The 16,779-nt window shown below is 33.8% G+C and overlaps 1 protein-coding gene across 1 annotated transcript in view; it reads right to left on the bottom strand.

Annotated features, from left to right (window-relative positions):
- The window catches only part of LOC114580995, a 4,046-nt gene extending 2,838 nt beyond the window's left edge, over positions 1–1,208 (bottom strand). Inside the window, exons 1-4 of the mRNA XM_028700153.1 lie at positions 1,110–1,208; positions 554–643; positions 202–277; positions 43–103 (exon numbers count right to left, since the gene is read on the bottom strand). Coding sequence (XP_028555986.1) covers positions 43–103; positions 202–277; positions 554–643; positions 1,110–1,208 — 326 coding nt within the window. The remainder of the gene's footprint in view (positions 1–42; positions 104–201; positions 278–553; positions 644–1,109) is intronic.
- Positions 1,209–16,779: the final 15,571 nt, after the last annotated feature.

Below are 16,779 nucleotides of genomic sequence, written 5' to 3'. Positions count from 1 at the left end.
ATATAAAGTGATACAACCAACAACAAAGAAACACTAAAAGACCTCACATCATCATCCTCGAGAGCAAAGACCTTCTGCAACTCACTTTCAATCTCATCACAATCTGAATATGAAGAAGAATCGTCAAAAGTCTGGCTAGTTGTTAACCCCTCAACTTCAGCTCTAATCATGCGATGTACTAGGCATACTCCATTAAAAAACCTAGGATAATGCATTCCTCTATACACTCTAGCTCTAAAGCCTTCACCATCATGTCATATAAGTGATCACGTGCTTCCTGAACATGATCCTAAATTATCATGTTGAATGCAACAGACTTCTTAAATTCTTCTATGACTCTGATAGGTGATAGTTTTGATTTGGACTTAGCCTCTTTCTCAGATAATAGGCCATCTCTTATTCTCATTATTAAGGGCTGTTATCTTCTCCTCAAGGATCTGCTGATATTTTACATGTTGATTGATCACCACTTATGCGTCCACCAACTTAATTTGGATGTGACTATCTATTGATTTTATAAAGAGGCTGAAGTTGCCATAGTAACCAATTATACTATGCACTTTGCTAGCTGCTCCTCCACTGCCTTCATCTCCATGATCTTGCCATCATACTTCCTCTTGTACTCTTCTTGAAGATACTTGACCTTCACAAACTCATTATTCCAGTCATTCAAGGCTTTGGTTAATTCAATTTTAAGGTCCATACATTGTAGCAATTGAAATAATAAGAAAAATTTTGTAAGGGACATATCCTTATAATAGTGTAAAAAGAAAAATAAAAAAGAAATGGGAACTCACTAGTTCATTAGCTCGTCGACGTCTAACACATTAATGTTTTAAAATATCTTATGAAATGTGTAACTTGGATGGAGAAGAATTGTGACCTTTGCTAGTAACTATCAAAATGACCTCCACCCTTTTCATCTTAGATGATGCAAGTAGATCACCATCATTCCCTAATTATTTAGGGAGAACCTTTGAATTGTGGACAACAAAATATGGGACTTTTGCTGACTTCTTTAATATGTGTGCATAAGACCTCCCTACCTAAGTAGATAGTCCCACCTTGAAAAAATACTCCTCCTATACATACTTGCTCAAATAACATACCTCACGGTGAAGGGTGCCTATATCAGAAAGGTTGAGTATCTTTAGTATATCTTCTGCTCCAACATGAAGGGGAATGGGTAAATCCTTTAACTTTCCCATTTTTCTAATGGAATCCAATCATTTTGCATGAAAAAGAATCCACTAGCCCAACTCTTCGATGGATCTCGAGTGTGAATATCCAGTCATTTGGATCTGAAAGTGATATGACCCTACATATCACAAGTAAGTTGACCCATCTGAGAAAAGCACTTTGTGGACAACACCGCACCACAATATCTATGGAAATAATCAATCCCATTACAAATGATATGGATCTATAAGAGAATTGGGACAAGCTTAGTCCATATGTCAATGAAATATCAATCAACTTTAGGGGAGGTGGAAATCATAGCCCTGCTCGTAAATTGAACTCATTAATAGTCAAAATATTTAAAGGAGGAGAACATGCACAATCTAAAGTTTAGGCATCTTTATTACAAGATCATTGGAGAAATGAAACTTCTTCTTGAAAATGATTAAAGAGTCAATGGTTATGGTGTAAGCCACATCATCAGTCTTGGCCACCTTGTGAGATTTCTTCAAACCTTCAATCTAGGCAATAGGATGATCTCCTTTAGCCAAGGAATTTTGGTGGAGCCATTGTCACCCATCCGAGCTTCACACTAAAGAGGGGCACTGAATTTGAATAGGGGATGCCTCTAAAGTAAGAAGAAAAATGCATAAGGGAGGAGAGGAAGGCTGAAAACTCAAACTTCTATAGAAGAGAGGGGAATTTGTAGATGATAGGGGATGCCACCTATTCAAGACACTAGAAGGCCTCAACTATAAGAAACTTAGAGAGAGAAGAGAGAAGAGGAGGCGTCGAACTGGCGTCAGCAAGACCATGTAGTCAGATGCAGGCACACATAGTAGGAAGCCCGGCAGCGTAGGTAGGAGAGCATGGGCGCATGAATAGTTGGGCAGACGTGATAGCACGTGGGTAGTCGGGCATGCGTGTAATGGACAGCACGGTGGTGACGACCAGTCGGTTGGTTCAGCCCAACTTATTTCCGAGCCTAATTTTTAGTCCATACAAGCTATTCAAAAATTTTTGGGTTCCCTGGAAATATTTTTTGACGTTACAAAGACAATTTTGTCACTTTTGGAGCTATTAAGGAGCTCTACGGACATGATCAAGCCATTCAAAAATTTTGAACCACATCAAGAGTTTATCAAAAGCTATGATTCATTTTTTCAGACTTCTAAGGCTTTAAATTCTAAAAATAGGGGGAAACTAATACATAATCACAAATTATCTTGTTCGAGCATGAATCTCGTGGCTAAATCAGGTTGGAAACTTTCAAAATTAAATCCAGAAACATATGAACTCCAATCTCAGGAAGCTTATAGTCAAACTAAATGTCTCAAAAAGATGAACCCAATGACATAAAATTCAACTCAATACGAGCCCAAATGAGTCCAAATTGAAGACCTGGAGCACCTTTGGAATGTTCAAACCATAAATTGGATGAACAAATGATATCCAAACGTGATATGTTTATAGTAAAATTGACCAGCTCATTGAGATGAATCCAACGAGCCCAAGATCGTCAGATTTTGATATAAGTAAGACATTCAAAGGTCTAATAAACTATCCACGATCAAGACGATCAATTTTGGTCGTCCATTCGAACCCCTCCCAATATACCCTTAATCTCCCTCCTATTTACTGGCCATGCCACTCCAAATAAAACTATAAATAGGCCCCTCATTCTTCATTGAGGGGGACCCAAGCAAGGAAGAAGAGAAGGAAGAGCTCTCTTCCAACCAGACTCCTCGACAACCGCCCAGCCACTGATCTTCATCGGTGAACCTTCGTCGTCTGTTGCCGGACCACCAGCTGGTCACTGATCATCATCAGACTTCCACCAGATCACTGATTGCCATTGTACTTCATCTCGGCCACCAACCGATGACAGATTTACATCCGACCATCGATCATCACCAGATTTTCATTTGATTCATATTCGTTGCTAGATTTTAGCCTATATGTTGACTATTGTAATCTAATCACCCTCAAGTTCAAGGATGAGTCAATTATTTATAATTTATTCAAATACTAGAGGATCAATTTTGACTGGGCATGGCCCCGTGGTTTCTCCCTTCAGGGTTTCCATATGAAAAATTCTGGTATTTCCACTCTTTCTTTGTACGATCTGGTTACTCATGCAATGCTAAGTAGCATAGTTTTTTCTACTTTACCGTCATGAATATTCTATCCTACAATAATATTTATGTTAAAGTATTACTCTTTTTTTATCTTGAGTGAAATAATTTTGTATTATACAGTTTATGCACTTTGTAAATCTAAAATGTCAATAGAGAGTATCATCTCAAACCAAATTTTGGTAATCTGAGGACCATACTTCTAGATAGGAAAGTATTTTTCTTAATAGATTGAAAGAAGCACTCTTTATGTATTATTTATCAATAGAATTAAGTGTACAAATAAATTGAAACGTTGAATCCAATTCTTTGATATAAAAGGGCATGATGCACTTTAGTTTTAATAAATAGGGTATTTAATTACTACTAATAAATATGGCTTTCACAACACATTTTCTTACCTATAGCAGCGGTTTAAATCACTGCAAAATTATTTGCAGCGGTTTAAAATTCGCTGCACATCCGCTGCATCTGGGTTCGCTGGTAAGGCTTTAGCAGCTGTTTTGAAAGTGCTGCGGTTGAAAGGATATAGCAGCGGTTTAAAAGCACTGCTGTAGGGATGCTATTGCAGCTGTTTAGAAGCGCTGCTGTAGGAAAGCTATAACATCACTTTTTAACAGGTGTTAAAACCGTTGCTAAAGGGTAGGAGTGATTAAAAAATATATATAATGAAAAAAAATCATTTTTTATGATTAAATAATATATAAGAAATGTCAAAATTGATGCTTCAACATATATAGAGTTAAATGAATACAAGCTGTTCTCAATGGCTAATACAAAGACTTAAAATATCCAAAAATAAATACAAAAAAAATAATTCTCCAAAAAAGCTCAAACTATTAAAACAAGACATTAATTTGGATAAATATTAAAACAAAAAAAATGGTGAACTCAGTAGCTAATATAAAGTAGTTTTTGACCACTTCAAAAGAGGCATTTTTTCTCTTGATCTGAACCATTTGGGCAATCTTCTCAGCAATAATCTGTCAAATAGTAAAAAACATATTTCAATTTTTACTTTCTTTACGTAAATCATTTAGATTTACCCTAAATATAACTATATTATCATAAATTTGTAAGTGTCACTAAAGCCAATAAGGAGAAAATTTGGCTTAGCAGCTTTATGAAGGAACACCTTTGTCAAACACCTGAAATAAGAGAAATAAGATGAAATAGATTTCTATAAAAAAATAGGCAGGATTTTCTACCGTGATGGATCCAGATAAATTAATCCTGTAATAAAATAAGTCAGGCATAACTTTAAAGCAAAAACCTGATGAAACACATGGATTTTGAAGATAAGTCCCAAAAACTCTATTCCCAAAACGTCACTTCGAGAATTTCTGCAAACTCAAAGAAATATTCTTAAAGAAACTTTAAAGAAGAGGGCATATAATGCAACAAAGTATGAACCACGTGATTCCATGCTTAATAATGGAACAATATGCCTACTCCCAGAAGAATAAATTACGCAAGCCATCATACAAGTTCCATCCACAAAGTCCACAGATGCCGAATTTAAGAGAACTACCTCACAAAGTTTCTAAAGCAAATCCTTACAAGAATCAGTACAGAGCATCCAAAATTAATAACAGAATACATGCGATCTAGAGCATGAAATGAACTCCATGATTTTGAATATTTTACAACCTTCATAGAATTAGTATTTATACAAAATGCATGCAGAAAACAAAGCTTTTATTAAGTTAAAACAGTGTAGTACTCATCACCATTGCACATGAATAATTGCATCGCAAACTTTCAATCGATAAGCATCTAGATGTGCTACCATTTCATCAATTAGCTCCCGTAACTATAGAAGTGACAATGGCAAGGTTCCTTTTTTTTCATTGTGAAACTCAAGTCCACCCGGACACCATATTAATGGCTAGGTTGAAACAGAATACAACCACTCTAATCAGATAAAAGCATTATCTGAGAGAAATTATAAATCACTTGCTCCCCAAGCCTCGAAGGACCTGTTAAGGAAAACCACAATTTATCACCAACATGAGAAAACTTCTGAATCTACCTTGTTGTTGACCAGTTCGCCAATCCTTGATCAATGCCACTTCAACAACATCACCGTGTTCCTCAAATAAAGGGCGAATCTGAGCAAAAAAAATATAAACAAGAAAAACTGAGGCCGAGTAAATTGGCACAACAAAGCCAGCTCCAAGAGCTACACACTTGAAACAAAAGGCATGGGATCATTTTATTAATTAGAATTAAAAAAGGTAGTAAAGTATAATGGGAAGTGCAAAATAAAAGTTGATTTTTATTCCGTGCGAATAAAAAATTAAATTTGCACATGAATAATATTGGTGTAAAAAACGTTCAGAGAAAAAAATGATGGGAAATTTGTTGGAAGTAGCAGAAGATCAATGCTTATCATAAAAGAATTGTTAAACTCATATGACAGATCCACTTAATTTGACATAAGTTGCACAAGATCAACACATACTAGAAATTATTCTTAAAATTCAAAAATGAATAATTTATTAGATTCCATCATTTGGTAGAATTAGATAGTAATCAATGAGGATTTTTCAACTCTTCAAAATCCCTCAAGAACGATGAGTTTACAGTTCACACTCAAAATGACTGAAAAATAAAAAATTACTTTATAAAGTTTTGTTAGAATGCAAGGTTTTAAGCTATCCAGCCCCAAGTAGAAAATCAACACCATGGATGCGATTCATAAAAAAGAAAACCAAAAATCATCATACAACCATCTAATAATTTATGCTTCATCATTTATGCTTGTAAGTAAATTTATCTTGAATGTGGATCTTATTCATCATTTATGCTTCGTCATTGTATATTCTTTTTATCATGCCATTTTTAGGAGGTCTGTGAGTGAGTATGAGCTTGTAGTAGTTGTCTTGATTCTGATGAACTTGATATAACTCTGCTTTCATATGATTGCCCTTCTTGAATGTTGTTTTAACTTTGGGTGAAACTTCAACCAAAATCTTTCACTGGGATAAAATCTTGTGTTTGTGTGTGTGTGTTTTTTTTTTCTTAAATCTGATGTTTGATTTAACATGCTACCTTTTTAATTGTCAAATTTTAGGCATGAAATATTTGAGTACGAGAAGTAATTCAGCAACAAAAATAAAACTTTGAGAAGACCTAATTCAAATCACCATGTAAAAATAAAACAACAAAAAGATATAATATCATAGAGAATGGATTAAGAAAAAAAAATAGCAACAATATATAAAAATACTGATTATTAGAGGAACAATAAAAGAAGATCAACACAAAAAATGAAAAAACCTAATATAAATCTCACCCAAATTTGCTTGGTTTCAGGAATGATTCAAGAAGGAGAAGAAGGTGCGAACGACGACGACGAATGGAAGAAGCGGCATCGGTGTCTGCGTTAACGTCGGCTTCAGCGGCAGCGATGGCGTCGTCATCAGTTGGAAGGAGGGTCGTGCGCAGAGTGGATCGCGAGGTCGGTGTGGGTGCCGACGGAACACCGGTGAAGTTTTTGTTGACGGAAAGCCGGTGTGGGTGTCGACGACGCGTCCGCGTCGGCATCAATGTATGCTTCTCCGTCGATCGGTGTGGGTGTCCGCATCAGTTTCCGATGGGAGGGAGACGGATGGGGGAGGAAACGACTCACGCGCGGAGAAGGCAAGAAGTCCGGAGGAAACAGCTCACGCGCGGTGAAGTTCACGCTAGGGCTTTATTTGGGCTAATTAATTTTACGATGATTTTCGCGGCTTTTCTCATTCCCGCCTAAAATATTCGCGGCTAATTTCATTCACCCAAAGAAACGCATCAGGTATATTACAGCGATATTTAATTCACTGCAAAAAAAATGCTGCCATAGTCTCATTTTTTTAGTAGTGTTTAGTGAACATTTCTTCTATGCATGACACCGGCCTTTGGCTTATCACAAACCTACCTTTCTCCCTAACAAACAATGACATGTTTATATAACTAAGTTCAATTGCTGCCAGACCCTATACACTATTTGAATTGGTGAATGAAGGTTTTTGTTGTAGATTGGATTAGGTCGGCCAAAAATGAAGTTCTCATTCTCACGTGATTGAACTGTTATATCATTTTGATTATTACCTAGAACGCAAAGAATTCACCATTATCAATCCATTATTTTCAAAATAAAACATGTTATAAAAGATATGATCAACGAAGTTATCATCACAACATTTTCAATATGAAAAATGTTGTAAAAGATTCATCTTATTTGATGTAAAAAATACCACACTTTGGTGATGAATCATGAGAGAAATAAAACTATCGGTATCACACCTTGGTTCTAGAAGGCGGTACATATTAAAATCATAGGACATGATGAGGGGATAAGAAAAAATTTTAAAACTCATAAGAAACAAAGTATATATATATATGTAATATAAATAGAATATATCAAAGTAAACAATGGAAGATAAACAAAAGTTTCATTTCATTAATATGAATCCAAATGACAATACATTAACAAAGTAGAAACAGTTACATGCGAAAAGAGAACTAAAAGAAACAACTAAAGAAATAAAACTACCAAACCCTCAAAACAAAAATGCAAACGACTTATTACAAAATATAAGAAATCACATATATATACTACTACTACTAATGGTACTTCTACTCTTGTGTTGATGGTCTACCAAGCACTCCGGTAGGAGTTGCTATAAGAAAAATTATCAAATGAATTGATAAATCAAATCCAACAACTAATTACTATCTATTAACATTTAAATGACAAATAGATGGGGTATACATTATGAACAACCAAAAATTGTAGGAGTGGATTATATAGTAACAAATAGTTTATGTATCAATATAGAAATGCGATAGTTCATACTTTTTTATGATAGATTATAGTATGATGATATTAGAAAATGTGTGTGTCAAGCAATCTCTAATGTAATATAAGTTAACTGTTCACATATATAATCACGCTAGGTATCATTATGTCTCATTGTGACTTTTTAGTTATTCATCTTTTTTAACTTAGGTTTGTTTACAAGTACATATCTATAGATATATATACATCGTTGGTTTTGTCAAACACCATACACTGGGAAGATAAACACCAACATACAAAATTTCTCTTGATTTTCTATAAAGTCATCACTTTGTGAGCCTAAAGCCAACATTCAATAGGATTATATCAACCTACACAACTGCACACATGCATGAAATTTCCATGTTTTTAATAAACAAGTTTTTGCATGCATTATATAGTTAATATGATGAGTCAAGAATTCTATAACTATTATGATTTGCAGAAATATAGTTGATTGTATTTAATAGAACTAATGTGTTAGAATTAAATTCTCTACCATTTGAATTAAATTAAATGAATAAGAGCTCGTGCACCAATAAGTTAAGATAAAGTTGACTCTATCACAAGCTTATTTCAGTATGAACAATAAATAAGATATGCTACATGTACATATGAACAAATGTGAATTTAATATAGGACATGCAACCTACAATATATATGAACCTAATACAAGTAATAAAGATAGCACCTCTAAAAAAGAAGGGTAAATTTATCCCTTAATAAATAATAATTACTTATAATGATTTGCAGCACTCAAACCCACACTATCCCCATAATCCAAAGAGGTATGCCAAATGATATTCACTTGAAATTCCTAAATGATGAAATTTTGAGTAAATTGTAATGATGCATGAAAATGTTGAATTAGGCATAACCTAATTGTCATAAGTTACTGCAAAAATATGCTGAATGGATTTACATTATATATATATATATATATAAAGAGAGAGAGAGAGAGAGAGAGAGAGAGAGAGAGAGAAATATAAAGATGAACCTATGATAAACTACTATGATAGAGTAACTTGAGAAAGTAATGATGAGAAGGTAGAGGAGATTTAGTGATTATCTCTCAATTTAAGTAGATAAGAAGATATTTTCCATCAGTGGATCTTGATTGAGGAAGAAGAAGAGGGAGATTCTCTTTTATTGGCTTTCAGTCAAAGGAGAAAAAGGCTGAGTACCTTCACTGATGGTGGCTCTAAGAGAAAGAGATGAAGCGGAAGAAGGGGAAGAGGTTCAACAACTACTACGAGAGGGAGATGGAGAATAAGAATGATGCCCAAGATTTCAATTCCCTAAATTCCTCCCACGGTGGAGATGGGCGAGAAGTTGAGCATGGGAAAATCTAACGAGCATTTTTACTCAAGATAATGATTTCAGTAATGGTAGTAAGGATCCCCATACTTTACATCAACATGGAAATAACTCTAGTGCTTGTGAGAATACTGATGTTATGGCTAAAAGCTTTTCTAAAGATGATAGCATGTTAGATAATGCTAATGGGCTTAACAAAGTTCAAGGTAGGAAGAATAAGAAAAATAGAAATATTATTTTACAATCTCCTAGGAGCACCCACTCTCAAACTAGTCATTTACTTTTTTATGATTAAGTCTATTATTTGGAATGTTAGGGGTATAGGTTGCCCTTCTTCTAGAATGAAGGTTAAGAATTTGTGTCGTGTCCATAATGTGTTTATTTTAGTTTTACTTTAGCCTTTTATTTCTTTTGTTAAATTGGATAATACTGCTAGGTTCTTGGGTTTTAAGAATGTTGTTACTAATTCTTCCAATAAAATTTGGGTGTTTTGGAAGGATCCTATTTGTTATTGATGTTATTTGGGATTTTACTCAAGTTCTTCATTACAATATTGAGTTTTCGTAATTTAAATTCTATGCTTCCTTTGTTTATGCTACTTCTTCTCATATTAGTAGAAAGGCTCTTTGGGAGCAACTTATTAATTTCCATAGTTTAATTAATTGGTCCTGGTTAGTTGGTGGTGATTTTAACACTATTTTCGCTCCCTTTGAAAGACTTAGGGGTTCCAATCCTGTTTATCAATCTATGGAGGATTATAATAACATGATTTTGGATTACAACTTAGTTGACATTGGTTATACTGGTAATAATTTTACTTGGAATCATGGTAATTTATGGCAAAGTTTGGATCGTGTGCTTTTTAATGATAGTTCGATTAAATCTTTTAACTCCACCTCTATTGAACACCTTAGTAGAACCTTATCTGATCACTCTCCTATTCTTATTGGCATTATGATGATCCATGATAGTCCTACCCCTAACTTTAGATTTCAAAACATGTGGTTACATTTTTTTTGAGAAAATGCAAAGAGCAATATTTTTATTAGAGCAACTAACTACAAATAAATTCCTTCTTCAACAAATGAAGAAAAGAAGGAGGAATGCTACTATCGTTCAGATCCTTCCAAAAAGAAATCTGAACATATATAGAGCATAGTTAGCACAAACATCAGCTAACTTATTACAATCTCTTCTAGCAAAAGAAAAAATAACTTGCTTAAAATCTTTAAGAAAATCTAAATCCTTTGGATTTAGATATTCTTCTGAAATAGAATTATTCTGAAGAGCCCGTTGAAAGAGAAGAATAACATTGTGATTATCACCTTCAATCATAAACCCTTTAGCATCAAGCATCCAATCTTGAACATACCTTCTTAAGGAGAGAATAGAAAGTATTTCAACTTGAGCAATATCCGAGTGATTGAGGCTGAAACCAAATACTCCATAAAATCTTCCCTTGTCATCTCTAAAAACACCTCCTATTCCGGCTAAATTGTTACTGGATAAAGAAGCATTGACATTGCATTTAATCCAGCCAGGAGTTGGAGGAAGCCAAGTTGTCTTACCTAGCACTATGTGCTAATTAGCTTCCCAGTTTTCCCATATTGGACTGTTATGGAATGATCCAAATGCATATTCTAATGCATTAGGTGCTAAGAAAGAACAGTTGTCTTCATTGTCACCATGAATTATTTTGTTTATGCTTTTCCAACAGCAAAAATCACTGAACAATATAAGTTCCCAATGATAGGATTCTATACCGAGAGCTTCAGTAACTCATTCAAACATTCATCCAAAGAATTAAAAGCAAGCAAACAAAAATTCCAATTTTCCATCTTACCGCAGACTTTTTTGATAATTCCACATTTCACAGCTATGTGTTCAGATTCTTCCATGCCTAGACATAATCTAGGACATCCATTATCTTCAATTATACCTCTATGATGAAGAAAACATTTAGAAGATAAAGCATTAATACAAAGACGCCACCAAAATAATTCAACTTGAGGTCTTAGTTTAAGATTCTTAGTCCAGCTCCAGTTTAAGCTTTCCGTATCATGTTCTCTTGTTTTTTCATAGGCTAACGCAACAACTGATTTTCCCGAGCATTTGGTAATAAATTCCATACAGTCACTATCAATATTAGAAAAGATAGGAATATGACTGATTAAGTAAACAAACTGCAAACAAAAGTATTTCTTTAGGCATTCAACATTCCATTCTCCATTTCGGATAAATGCTGAAAGATTATAACAATGTTGATCTATAATAGATGTAAAAGTAGGCCACTTATTTAAGCATTTATCCATAAGCCATACATCATTCATGGTATTCACATCTTGTCCGTTACAAATCTTCCATCTCAAAAGAGGGTATAAGAATTTTGCTCCATTCAAAATAATTTTCCAGGTAGAAGAGGAATTGCATCTATTTCCACCTTCCCAAAGATCATTCCCATATATGGCAGTTAACGTCTTGTTCAGTAAAGATGATGGATTTGAAATAAAATTGAGTGCCAATTTGGCTCTTAATGGACCAATTCTTTCCAGCACCGACTGAACCCCTCTGCCTCCTTTGCTTTTCGGTTTGCACATTACATCCCAAGCTACAAAATGAATACCAAAACTCCCATCTCTTTTATTCCATAAAAAATTTCTGCACATCTTATCTATCTCTTTTAAAATCCTCAAAGGAACAAGAGATAGAGTAGATACAAAAATAGGCTAAGAAAGAAAAGAAGCATTTAACATAACTATTTTTCCAGCTAAAGAAATAAACTTATTTCCCCACATATTCAGTTTAGCAACAGCTTTGTCAATTAAATAATTGAAGTCTGATTTGACAAGTCTTCTTAATACAATCTTAGTACCAAGAAAATCCAGCTCCTTGACAACTTTAAAGTTTTGCAATCTGGATAAATTTTTGACCGAACTTTTGGAAATGGATTTACTAAAAAGCAAATAGGACTTGCCTGCATTCACCACTTGCCCAGTCCACTTACAGTAATTCTTCAAGATTGTAGTTATAATCTTCAAGCTAATTTATTAGCCTCTAAAAAGATGATTATATCATCTGCATACATAAGGTGAGAGATCAAAGGAGCATTTGGAGAAATTTTCATATCAATACTACCTCCTTTTCTTGAGAATTCTTCAGATAGTAGTTGGGAGCACATGATGAAGAGGTAAGGAGAAAGTGGACATCCTTGTCTAAATCTACATTTAGATTCAATCCAATTTGAGTATTTTCCATGGATCAATATAGAAAAATTCTGATTCATAACACATTCTATAATTAGAAATGAAAATTTTGATGGAAATCCAAACCAATGAAGCACTTGATTGAGAGTATGCCAGCACGTGCTATCATATGCTTGTTCCATATCAACTTTAATAGAAACAAAACCCTTTTTAGATTTGGAAAATCTAAATTTGTGAAATAGTTCTTGAGCAAGAAAAATTTGATCCGACATAAGTCTCCCTTTTACAAAAGCATATTGAACCTCTGAAATAATCTTGGGAAATAAATTACCCGTTCTATTTAATAACATGCTGGCCACAATTTTATAGATTGTATTACAAAGAATAATGGGCCTGTAATTAGAAGGTAATAGATGATTTTTTACCTTAGGAATGAGCACCACATTAGTTTCTTTCCAATCCATGCACATAGAACCTGTTTTGAAGAAAAATTAATGGCATTCCACATATCATTATGAATAATATGCCAATAAGCTTTTATAAAGGAATAAGTAATTCCATCTCTTCCCGCGGCTTTATTCGAACCCAGCTTCTTGACAACTACTTCCAATTCTTCTTTAGAAAAATCTCTGTCTAGTATTATAAAATCTGCAGCATCAATGGCTTTTGAACATGGGGGCCAATCATCCAAGGAGCATATTCTACTTCTCCATTTGTTTTTGAAGAAATTCAAAAACACCTCAGTATTTTCTACCTGATTTTCAATTAGCAAACCCGCATCATTTTTAATATGGTTGATCCAATTAATATTTTTCCTTGCTATTGCAGAAGCATGAAAAATTTTTGAATTACTATCACCATCTTTGAGCCAACGCATTTTGGATCTTTGTTTCCACCTGGTGCATAAACGTCCAAGCATTGCATTCAACTCCCAAACCTTAGATCTCAACAGATCAATTTTCTGATCAGAAATACCTCCTGCAGATGATTCTTCTTCTTGGAGCTCCAAAATATCCTTTTTTAAACTAATTTTCAGCTCAGTCAAGCTTCTGTGTTTGTCTTTATTCCAAAAAAACATAGCTTTTAAGGAACACCTAAATTTAATATTCAAAATAGTGTCTGCATTTCCTCTTGATGGTTTATTCCAAGCAAAGCAAATCACAGAGTGAGAAATTGGATATGATAACGAGGTGTCTTCAAACCTCAGATTACAGTTTTTATGAGCAATAGGAGAAGATATCCTTAACATAACAGGACAATGATCTGATGCAATAAGGGCTAGATGTTTTGTAATCGCAACTTTCAGAAGATTTAAATCTGTGTAGTTAAGAATGCATCGATCTAATCTTTCTAAGATACGTGCCTTACCAGATTTATTATTACACCATGTAAAATTGGGACCAATAAATCTAGTGTCATGAAAATCACAATCTATCATGAACGAAAGCATGTCTTGAGCTCCTTGGGACAAAAAAATTTTTTTACCTCCATTGTTTTCATCTTGAGATAAAATGCAATTGAAGTCTCCTCTCATGACCATTGGAAGTTTAGACGATTTAAATTTCTCAAATTTGTTCCAAGGGAATCTTCTCTCAGAACTATCAGTGCTCCCATAGATTGTGGCTATGATCCAAGAAGTTTTGTTTGCAATGTTAAATTCTCCCACTACTAGCTGATTAGAAGTTTACATAACAGAAAAACAGGCAAAATCTGACCTCCAACATATTATAATGCCACCAGATAAACCACTAGCTAGAAATAAATAGAAATCCCACATGTCTCCTATAAATCTCTTAAACTCCAAAGAATCTATAGAAGAAATTTTAGTCTCAAGAAGACCAACAAAAATTGCATCATTTTCCTTTACAATTTCCTTCAAATATCAAGAGGCCTCAGCTTTTCTAGCCCCCCTACAATTCCAGAATATAAATGAGCTCATTTTGGATTAGAAGTGGGTTAAGACCCACTAGCTTTCCTTTTGATCAACTCACTTTTCCTTGATTTTGAAGGTAAACTTACATTACCCAATGATTTCAATTCTTTTTGAAGTTTAAATTTGATCACATTAGTAGCTGGAATCCTTGCTGTGACTGGAGTAGTAGATAATTCATTGCCATCTTCAGTAATCTCCCCATATTTTTCAATCTTAACACCCGTGTCTACAATAAACACAGGTTTTTGATAGGTAACTGATTATTTGGTAGTATTCATAAAATTGAATGAATCTAGACTCTCGGTAGACTTGATTCCTTAATTATCTATTATAATTTCCAATTCCAGCTATCTTTCTTCATTATCAATCAAAGACTTTGCTTTAGTAGAAATCTCAATTTCCTCTTCATTCACATTTTGAAGTAAGGAGAAACAAACATGTGGTTAATTGATGACTCCTTTTTGAACATGGTCCAGGATAATTGGCATGCTCCTCTTCACCCTGATAACTCTATTTTGGGTATGAATAGACAGTGGTTCAAACTTAAAAGGCTTAAGCATAAAATTAATTGGTGGAATATAAATATTTTAAAAATTTTTTTCACTAATATCCTTATTGCTGAGGATAAAGTTAATACTATTGAGCAGAATTGCCAGTTGTTTCCTTCTGATGATAATTTCATATTGCTTCAAGATGCCAAAGATTTCCTTTTTAAATTGCAAGCTCAGGAGGAAGATTTTTGGAAACAAAAAGCTACTTCCAGGCACTTATTGAAGGAGATAATAACACTAAGTATTTTCATGCCTTGGTAAAGAGGAATTGTGCTAAAAATTACATTTGTAAAATTTCTCTTCTTGATGGTTCCCAAACTTAGGATGCTGAGAAAATTGCTAATTTTTAGGTTGAGCATTTTCAAAATTTATTTAACAACAATTTTTTTTTCCTCCTCCTATTATTAACCCTAGTGTTATTTCTAATATCATTACTCAAGATGATAATGTTAATCTCATTAACCTTCCTACTTTAGAGGAAATTAAGGAGTTTGTCAATGATATGAATTCTGACTCTATGGCTGGGCCGGATGATTTCACCACTAAGTTTTTTTTAGAAGGCTTAGAATATTTTTTGTAATGATATTTATGCCGCTGTTTTAGATTTCTTTATTGGCAATACTATTCCTATGTTTTTTTTCTTCCACTACTATTGTGCTCATTCCTAAAAAAGAATGCTATTAGTAATTGGAATGATCTGAGGCAAATCAGTCTTTGTACCTTTTTTAGTAAGTTGATTTCTAAAATCCTTATGAATCGGTTATCTCCTCTCCTTCCTAAAATTATTTCTCCTAACCAAATGGGTTTTGTCAAGGGGCAGACTATTTTTGATAACATTATTCTTGCCCAAGAGTTTATGCATGACCTTGATGTTAGGGTGAGAGGGGGAAACGTCATTTTGGAAATTAGATATCGCCAAAGCCTATGAAAACATTAGCTAGAACTTCCTTTACAACATTTTGCATTTGTTTGGTTTTAATTTAGTTTTTAGTAATCTTATCAAAAATTTCATTAAAGGATCCTTCTTTGCAATTATTGTTAATGGAAAAAGCAATGATTTTTTCAAATCTTCTCATGGTTTAAGACAAGTTGATTCTATCTCTCCTACCCTTTTTATTATTGCTGCTAAGTACTTATCTAGAGGCATTGCCAATCTTTTTGAAAAACACCCTAACCTTTATTTTAGAACTATGAGAGGCATTCCTATCTCACATTTATGTTTTGCTGATGATGTTATTATTTTTACCAATGCTTCATTAAATAGGAATAATATGATTATGAGATCTCTTCATAATTTTGATCTATCAAGTGGGCTTTCTCTTAACAATAGTAAGAGTTGTTTCATTGCATCCAACAAAGTGCCTCAAGATTGTATCATTGGTATAAGAGGCCTTACTGGTTTGTACAAGGTTGTTCGCCTATTAAGTATTTAGGTGTTCCTCTTTACAAAGGTAGAAAGAAAACTTTTCTTTTTTATGATTTGTTTACTTCTGTGCATAATAAGCTTAATTCTTGGGATTCTAACTTTTTAAGTTCTGGCGGTAGATTGACCCTTACTAAAAGTGTTCTTTGTTTCCTTTCTATCTATATCTTCCAAAATTTATATCCTACTCGGACGGTTTGTAAAAGACTTGAAAAA

The sequence above is a fragment of the Dendrobium catenatum genome, unplaced genomic scaffold (assembly GCF_001605985.2).
Source record: "Dendrobium catenatum unplaced genomic scaffold, ASM160598v2 fragScaff_scaffold_1464, whole genome shotgun sequence".
Classification (NCBI taxonomy): Eukaryota; Viridiplantae; Streptophyta; class Magnoliopsida; order Asparagales; family Orchidaceae; genus Dendrobium; species Dendrobium catenatum.
The sequence above is the reverse complement of the archived record's forward strand: the minus strand, read 5'-3'. Positions and strand labels throughout refer to the sequence as shown.